The sequence below is a fragment of the Labrus mixtus genome, chromosome 8, assembly GCF_963584025.1.
Source record: "Labrus mixtus chromosome 8, fLabMix1.1, whole genome shotgun sequence".
Taxonomy (NCBI): Eukaryota; Metazoa; Chordata; class Actinopteri; order Labriformes; family Labridae; genus Labrus; species Labrus mixtus.
The window spans coordinates 20,512,535-20,521,053 of record NC_083619.1 but is presented as its reverse complement, the minus strand read 5'-3'; the positions used below and the strand labels follow the sequence as shown (position 1 = coordinate 20,521,053).

The window sequence follows — 8,519 nt, the reverse complement described above, 5'->3', positions numbered from 1 at the left end:
TCCACAGTGAACAGGAGTTACTGAAGGGGGTTGAGGGGGAGACTTCTGGTGTGTCATCGGGGACCCAGTGAATTAGAAATGACTAGAAGAGGAGCTGCAGTTGTTAAGGTGTTGCTACCTGTTGAATTGAATTGAATGGCGTGATTTCTCCCAAGGCCTTCTCTAAAAAAAAAAAACTGGGCCACGGACCCAGAAGCTTTGAATTAACATGCTGTCAAATGTCTCGTATTTTAACACATGGACCTACAGGCTGTACCACAAATGTAGCCAAGAACCATTAGAGTTTCTTTTTCAGCTCAGTTATCCAACAGTACTGTGTGCAAAGGCTACGCAGAAAACTGAACACTGACAGTCAAAAAGCGCAAGTAAAAAAAATAAGATTTCCAGCCAAGGCGTTTGTTAGCCACTGCTGCCACCTGGCGTAGGAGCAAGTGAACTTCATAAATTATTGTTATCATCACACATCTTGAAACAAGGGCTGTTCAAATGTATTAGTGTGAATGTAACAATCCTAAATATCTTTTTTTTTTTTAAACCCATTTATCAATATTTAAACTTTGCCCCTCAGGTGAATTTAAAAGAACAGATAATCGTGAACGCAACATGGAACGTTCCAGACTCTTGGCTCCTTCCATCTCCGCTCTGATTGGTCAGTTTCGGGAAGAGGAACTAAAACACTGATGGTCGTTCTCTTCATCAGCCTGTGGATGCTCCTCTGCTGATCAGCCCTTTGACAGTAACGCAAGTTTTCTGTAAGGTAGTTGATTTATTTCACTCCGGGGTATTGTGCAGCCTAGATAAGAGTGTTACCTTTTGAATTGATCTCGGTTAGCTTGTGAAGGCTAGCCTGGTCAGTCAGTTATTAAGGTCAACACAGGGCTAGCTGGCTAAGTAATGCTATCTTAAGATAACGCTAACTTATCTGTTATTTTTGAAGGTTCTTGACTTACAAAGTAAAGTCACAACCCAGACTTATGAAATCATTTTAGTAAATACAGTCATTTCTGCTAAATGTTTGTTCTAGTTATTGATCTCAATTGCAGTATGTAGCAGGCTAAATCTAACAACAAATGTTTTGTAAACCTGGTGGTGAATATTTACCATTTATTTTTATTACACATGACTTTTAATGTTTATCTTGTCTTTCTATCTTCATTCATGTATAACTCAAATAAGTATATAGCCAAAAGCTTACAACTTTGTTAAATACAGACATGCAGTCTTTCTGTTTCTGCTCTCCTGTCTTATTGAATTCATTACAAAACAAAAGCTGATCAGAGACACAATAAATTACAGCATTGTTTTGGCAGCATCTTCATAGTCCAGATAGATTGAGCCATAGTTTAAGAAATTGGTGCATGGACATTATGTTTCTGCAATCAATCAAGAAAAGGTATCTACGATATAAAAAGACTGACCTGTAACCTGTATACATTTCAGACTTAAATGCATGGTTATCAAGATAAATATGACAAAGTAATAAGATAAGATAAGATAAGATATACTTTATCCATCCCAGCAGGGAAATTTAGGTGTTCCAGCAGCCAGCATACATACAAACACACAACACAACACATATATACATACATATCCCACCCATACAAAAAAACATGAGCCCACAATACAGTTTGATATATGATATATGCAACTCAGGCTAAAGTTTAAAAGTTTAAATGTCTTCTGTTCTTACTTAAAGGGGAGTCGTTATAAAGCTTAGCTGCCGTAGCCTCCCACTAAAAACACTCTTTTGTTCACACGAGATTGTGTGAGGGATGCATGTTATTGTCCATAATGTTCAACAGTTTCTGTATCATCCTTCTCCCCATCACCACCTCCAGGGTCTCCACAGCGAGTCCCCAGCACAGAGCCAGCCCTCCTAATCAGCTTGTTAGGCTTTTTAGAGTCACAAGCCCTGATGCTGCTGCCCCAACAGACGGCTGCAAAGAAAATGGCACTTGCCACAACAGTCTGATAAAACATGGATAACATTTTGCGACACACATTAAAAGACCTAAGCTTCCTCAAGATGTAGATTTTAGATCATACAAAGCTCTAGTTGACAGCCTTTATCTTGTCTATATTACAGGAGGGGGGACCTACCAACCGCCAACATGTCGAGCAAAAGGGCCAAGGGAAAGAACACCAAGAAGCGGCCTCAGCGTGCCACGTCCAATGTGTTTGCCATGTTTGATCAGTCCCAAATTCAGGAGTTTAAGGAGGCTTTCAACATGATCGACCAAAACAGGGACGGCTTTATTGACAAAGAAGACCTCCATGATATGCTGGCCTCATTAGGTAAAATTTCGACTACAGTCTGTGTTATTAACTTTCACGTCTGTGCTCAAGGAAGTTTGTTTATTATGAGATTACGAAAGGAAATCTTGGTGGAACAAATATTACAACTTTTTTCTCTGTGAAGCATTTTTGTTCTGAGTGTGGGTAGTGGGTGAAAGCAAATGTCATGAATCTCAATGACTGACCATTCTCAGGTAAGAACCCTACAGAAGACTACTTGGAGACAATGATGAATGAAGCGCCCGGCCCCATAAACTTCACAATGTTCCTTACCATGTTTGGAGAGAAGTTGAATGGCACAGATCCTGAGGATGTAATCCGCAACGCTTTTGCCTGTTTTGACGAGGAGGGCACAGGTGGGTTTAAGTATTAAAATTAAAATGACAAATTAAACGAACACTGTTGACTAAACAGTTATAGTTAGTCTTTTTTCCCCCTGTTTTAAAGAAGCAAAAAAAAATAATGAAATGTATTTTTTGATGTTAGACATTGCAGCAACCTTAAATGCATAATGCCTAAGTTTGACTTTCACCTCACTTTTATGAAAAGTGTCTTCTCCTGCAGGTGTGATCCAGGAAGAGTACCTGAGAGAGCTGCTCACTACAATGGGTGACAGATTTTCAGATGAAGAAGTGGATGAGCTATTCCGAGAAGCGCCCATTGATAAGAAAGGCAACTTTAACTACGTAGCATTCACGCGCATATTAAAGCACGGTGCCAAGGACAGAGATGATTAGTGACTGTAGCAGCTCTGGATGAAGCGTATTCTGTATAATCTGTGTATCTTTATTGGGTCTCTACTTAGAACAGCTATATCCTGTTATGTGGCTCCTGACAAGCTTCACTGTGGTATAGCTCACTGAAGGTCATATGTTTAAGCTGCTTGTTGGACCCCCCCCCCTCTAACTCCTCAAAAGCTCATTTGCACATCTGTGAAAACACCACTAAAAGGGTCTGTATAAGCTACCATGGATAAAGCTGGAAATAAACTGAAACAAGACATCTGTTATCATGACTGCTTTGGTTTTGCTGAATCATTTGTCATTTTACGGCAGGTACATGTTTGCAGATAAAATTGCGGTCTCAGATGAATCACAGATTTTCCAAAAATCTTTTATTTTAAAACAAACCAAAACACGTGTCAGCGTTGGTTTAAAGCATTTCCCATTCCAGTCAATTCAAAAGTTACATGATAACACAGGATCAATTACTGGATTTAACAGAAGGTGTTGAATTAAATGTACAACAAATACATTTACATACACTATGGCCAAATGTATGAACAGCACCATGTACTTATTTTTCTGCTGTGGGCTCAAGTTACAAGTACTTATTCTCAAATTTGCCTAATGTCATTGATATAATTAAATGTCCCCCAGCAACAATCCTTATCAGACAAAAACAGGGACCACCTTTCAGTGAAAACATGAGATTTCCCTTATGCACACAGACAAAAAAATGCATTTTCCCTGCTTGGTGATAGCACACACAGCCTGACACTCTGAACTGGGACGATTTCAAGTCCCCTCTTATAGCCAATCATCAGGTTCATTTCTGCACCCAAGTTCCAACATTCTGTTAGGAAAGTTAAAAACCCTTACCTTTGTTTAAAGATATTTGTGTTGGGCCATTGTGCCGTTAATGGATAGGACAGCTAAAGAGAGACAGGACATGTTGGAAGGAGAGAGCAGGGGGATGACATGCAGCAAAGGGCCGAGGTCAGATTCAAACCCACAGCCGCTGCAAAGAGGACTAGCCTTTATACATGGGGCATGCAACATAACCACGAGACTATCCGGCCCCCGTGTCTGCTCACATACTTTTGACCCTAGGTGTAGCAAATGTGTTTTTTAAACAATTAACAGTTGGAATATCACAATGAAAAGAAAAACAAAACTATTTCTCTATTTTCTTACAGAGTTATTAGCTGATACACTGGCAACAGTTCTGACATATTTATGGATAATTCTGATAATCATTTGAACGTGGCAGTTTTATGATCATGAGTTTGGTTTGCTTTAAGGGGATCGGCCACAATTTAAAGCACTTCTGATCCTTTCATAGTGCAACTGTGGGAACAAGGGTGCATCTCATATCAGTCTGTAACCCAGACAACATAACCCAGATGTGGCTGACATCAAATTCTAGGAATTCTCTCATTCAATACACCGCAACAATAAATAGACAAGGAGCTGCTCCACATTTTCTGTACACTTTGCAGTTGCTCACAGAGCAATGTATATCACATGCTATTTGAGACTGTTGGCTCTACTCCGCCAAAGCGAGATTTTTCGACTGGATCTTTGATAGGTGGTCTGATATGCAAGCCTCGATCTTGTCACACTGGGCCAAGAAATCCTGTTGATGGACAATAATCACATTTGATAATATATCTCAGCATTTTCATGGGTTTTAGTGTCACTTAAAAGGTGTTTACCTGCACCGTCTTTACAAGTCCCTTTTTCTTCATTCTGCAGTCATTGAAATTTTCAGGAAGACTCTGTTATAAAGGTGATACAGAGTTATAAGTAAGTGTATAAATAAATGCTACACAAACATAAACGCCTGAACAAAAATAGATTACCAGAGTATCAATCTGCTCCAGGATCTTCATGAACTGTTCTGCTGCTATTTTCACTCGGTGGTCAAGTTTACCCAATGCCTCTGCCTGGAGGTCTTTGGCAAGGAAGCCCTGCGCGGGGGGGAAAAAATGTTAACAGTAAATTAAACACAAATAATCAGAAAAGATTTGACCATGAAGGAAATTAGGAATATTTAAAACCACAACAGATTACATACATTCTTGAGTCCGGTCAACTCTCCGTCTACCTTCTCCAGTTTTTTGGCCGTCTGTTCAACAGACTTCTCGATGTCTTTCAGCTTCTTCAGTTCGACTTCTTCCTCGGGACTGTTCTGTTTGTAAATTATAGTTAATATCAGAGGGGAGCATCAGAGACTCTACTAATGTAATGTGGTCTTACCCGCTTGCCAATCATCATGAGCTTGCAGCCTTCTTTTACTCCATAGCTGGTCAGACTCTCCTCCATGTCCTTGAGAGATTTTCCTGAAATTCAAGGAAGAATAAAAATGATAATCATTTGGGTTTCAAGAGGGTCCTCGCTCGGGCCCTAAAAAAAAGTCAAGTTAAGGGTGAGACATATTCAAGTTCATTTGGCTTTGAAAGACAAGAGCAGCCTGCAGACTTCCTGTAGCGGCGTTCCTGAAGATGAAGCCACTGAGAGGCTAAGGTTGGGCCTAATATCTTTGTCCGACGCGCTTTCAAAAGAATACTGTGATACGTAAAAATAAGTTTGACTTTTTTATTAACGTAAAAAAGATAATCAACTTAACTTATGATAACGTGCATTAACTCATAATCACAGTGAACCAGAAACAATAGCGGTCAACAAAAAATACGGCAACCCAGCTCACCCCCTCTCTTCCACCGAGAATAAAAGGTGAACAGGTGAGTTAAATCAACACATCTCCGCCCATACCCATGTGACCCGATATCCCCCCACTCAACACAATAGTAATAAATGATATAATAATCAATAACCCAAAACACCAATATATAACAGACTACCTTAACCTTAAATAAATACCACAAAGACAATTATATCAATCCATGGCTCCAACACTACCTTTGAATATCAGTTTCTGTGATGTTTGAGGTACTCCAGTTGCTTGTGTAAGAGCATCTGCCAGTTCTTTGACTGTTGGACCCTTGCCATCGTCTTCCCCGGTCAATGTGATGCTGTGCTTTGTGGATCCTGGAACATGAGGAAAGCAATCACACAACTACAAATGTCAGATTGAAAACTCGCTCATATGGAAATGTGTTTTTAAGTGGTGCAACAATTTAAAGAACATGTAAATAATGTAATATATACATGTTAAACTCAAGTTTTACAACAATGGCAAAACATCAAGTATATCTGTACAAGTATATCTGTATAAGTATATCTGTATAAGTGTATCTGTATAAGTGTATAAGTATATCTGTATAAGTGTATAAGTATATCTGTATAAGTGTATAAGTATATCTGTATAAGTGTATAAGTATATCTGTATAAGTATATCTGTATAAGTGTATCTGTATAAGTGTATAAGTATATCTGTTTAAGTATAGCTGTATAAGTATATCTGTATAAGTATATCTGTATAAGTATATCTGTATAAGTGTATAAGTATATCTGTATAAGTGTATAAGTATATCTGTATAAGTATATCTGTATAAGTGTATCTGTATAAGTGTATAAGTATATCTGTTTAAGTATAGCTGTATAAGTATATCTGTATAAGTATATCTGTATAAGTGTATAAGTATATCTGTTTAAGTATAGCTGTATAAGTATATCTGTATAAGTGTATAAGTATATCTGTATAAGTATATCTGTTTAAGTATAGCTGTATAAGTATATCTGTATAAGTATATTTGTATAAGTATATCTGTATATATCTGTTTAAGTATATCTGTATAAGTATATCTGTATAAGTGTATAAGTATATCTGTTTAAGTATAGCTGTATAAGTATATCTGTATAAGTATATCTGTATAAGTATATCTGTATAAGTGTATAAGTATATCTGTTTAAGTATATCTGTATAAGTGTATAAGTATATCTGTTTAAGTATATCTGTATAAGTATATCTGTATAAGTGTATAAGTATATTTGTATAAGTATATCTGTATAAGTATATCTGTATATATCTGTTTAAGTATATCTGTATAAGTATATCTGTATAAGTGTATAAGTATATCTGTTTAAGTATAGCTGTATAAGTATATCTGTATAAGTGTATAAGTATATCTGTTTAAGTATATCTGTATAAGTATATCTGTATAAGTGTATAAGTATATCTGTTTAAGTATATCTGTATAAGTGTATAAGTATATTTGTATAAGTATATCTGTATATATCTGTTTAAGTATATCTGTATAAGTATATCTGTATAAGTGTATAAGTATATCTGTTTAAGTATATCTGTATAAGTATATCTGTATAAGTGTATAAGTATATCTGTTTAAGTATAGCTGTATAAGTATATCTGTATAAGTGTATAAGTATATTTGTATAAGTATATCTGTATAAGTATATCTGTATAAGTATAGCTGTATAAGTATATCTGTATAAGTATAGCTGTATAAGTATATCTGTATAAGTATATTTGTAGAAGTATAGCTGTATAGTACAAAAGGTGAAGTCTTCACTGAAAGAAAATCAAATACATGCATTTTATACAATCTGATTCTAAGATTTTATATCGACAAAATGAGCATCTACAGATCAAATCTGAGGAACACATACTCTGTCGAGAGCATGTGCCCTTCAGGTTGTTTAAACTGTATTCATGCATGTAGAGTAGAAAGGTGAATAAGTCAAAGACAGAACTGAGTTAGTCGCTCATCTTTGGTAAAAGCTAACCTTAGCTAACCATTTCCTACTAGCGATGTGCGGTCGGTAGTGACTCACATTCTCATGTCTATCTACCCACTTTAAATACATTCACGACAATAAACCAAAACTGATTACCGTATGCAACTGTCACTGTTATCGTTTGCGCTGACATGTTTCTTTTCTGGCGTCTATTTATCACAACATAAATCACACAGCGTGCTAACAGTTGCTGGTTGCTAACTACTTCCGGGATTGACAGGAAACTCGAGGAGTCACTCAAGGTTTTTTTTATTTTTTGCTTTATTAATGTTTTTAAAGCTTTATTTACTTATTTATTTAACAATCATTGTTATATAATGCATGAATGCAACAAAGAGGAATGAAAACAGAAATGAATAAAAAAAAAAGAGAACAATAATAAGTAGTCAGAGGTCGATTTAAAAATCAAAGAGTGTTTCAAGGCTTTGTATAAAACTGTCCACAGTCCTGGTGGCTTTCTCAGTGGTCTGTCCTTCCAGTCTATACATTTTCATTTGTTTTCTTGAATTGGTGGATATTGGGTTTCCTTTCAGAAAAATGTGCATTTATGGATATAATACCTGCCATGTAAAATGAGACCGGTTAAAAAAAATGACACCATGTGATTTCATGTAGGTTTTTCGATAACAGACAAAAACATCATTTTTAATGTAAATTAATTTTAGTCCCACATATAATTTCAAATACATGTTCAAAAACAATCCAGAAAAATGAACATATATGCATTAATGGAATGAATTAAAAAGTAGTCTTTGAGCCAGTTTTACAGAACACAAGTTTCAA

At 36.4% G+C, this 8,519-nt stretch overlaps 2 protein-coding genes across 3 annotated transcripts; one reads left to right on the top strand and one right to left on the bottom strand.

Annotated features, from left to right (window-relative positions):
• Window positions 1-607: 607 nt before the first annotated feature.
• On the top strand, window positions 608-3,310 carry myl12.2 (myosin, light chain 12, genome duplicate 2). 2 transcript variants are annotated; one of them, XM_061045039.1, is made up of 4 exons: window positions 608-757; window positions 2,087-2,295; window positions 2,490-2,651; window positions 2,845-3,310. In XM_061045039.1, the coding sequence occupies exons 2-4, from the start codon at window positions 2,112-2,114 to the stop codon at window positions 3,030-3,032; spliced, it is 534 nt and encodes a 177-aa protein (XP_060901022.1). In that variant the 5' UTR covers window positions 608-757; window positions 2,087-2,111; the 3' UTR covers window positions 3,033-3,310. The 2 variants fall into 2 exon arrangements, with proteins under 2 accessions (XP_060901022.1, XP_060901023.1); XM_061045040.1 differs by having other exon boundaries at window positions 609-757; window positions 2,860-3,310.
• Window positions 3,311-3,387: 77 nt separating this feature from the next.
• bag1 (BCL2 associated athanogene 1) lies at window positions 3,388-7,955 on the bottom strand. The gene is made up of 7 exons (XM_061045037.1): window positions 7,833-7,955; window positions 5,940-6,068; window positions 5,277-5,359; window positions 5,095-5,208; window positions 4,880-4,987; window positions 4,733-4,795; window positions 3,388-4,653 (listed from the first exon to the last, which is right to left on the bottom strand). Exons 1-7 carry the CDS (start codon window positions 7,867-7,869, stop codon window positions 4,564-4,566), a joined length of 624 nt encoding a protein of 207 aa, XP_060901020.1. The 5' UTR covers window positions 7,870-7,955; the 3' UTR covers window positions 3,388-4,563.
• Window positions 7,956-8,519: the final 564 nt, after the last annotated feature.

What these genes read in the sequence shown, in the direction of transcription:
- myl12.2 (XM_061045039.1), top strand. Translation starts at nt 2,112, where the DNA reads ATGTCGAGCAAAAGGGCCAAGGGAAAGAACACCAAGAAGCGGCCTCAG. An exon ending in TGATATGCTGGCCTCATTAG is followed by an intron (nt 2,296 to 2,489) that starts GTAAAATTTCGA and finishes GACCATTCTCAG; the next exon opens with GTAAGAACCCTACAGAAGAC. An exon ending in TTTTGACGAGGAGGGCACAG is followed by an intron (nt 2,652 to 2,844) that starts GTGGGTTTAAGT and finishes TTTTATGAAAAG; the next exon opens with TGTCTTCTCCTGCAGGTGTG.
- bag1 (XM_061045037.1), bottom strand. Translation starts at nt 7,869, where the DNA reads ATGTCAGCGCAAACGATAACAGTGACAGTTGCATACG. An exon ending in AACAGTGACAGTTGCATACG is followed by an intron (nt 6,069 to 7,832) that starts GTAATCAGTTTT and finishes CTCATGTTCCAG; the next exon opens with GATCCACAAAGCACAGCATC. An exon ending in TCATGATGATTGGCAAGCGG is followed by an intron (nt 5,209 to 5,276) that starts GTAAGACCACAT and finishes ATTTACAAACAG; the next exon opens with AACAGTCCCGAGGAAGAAGT.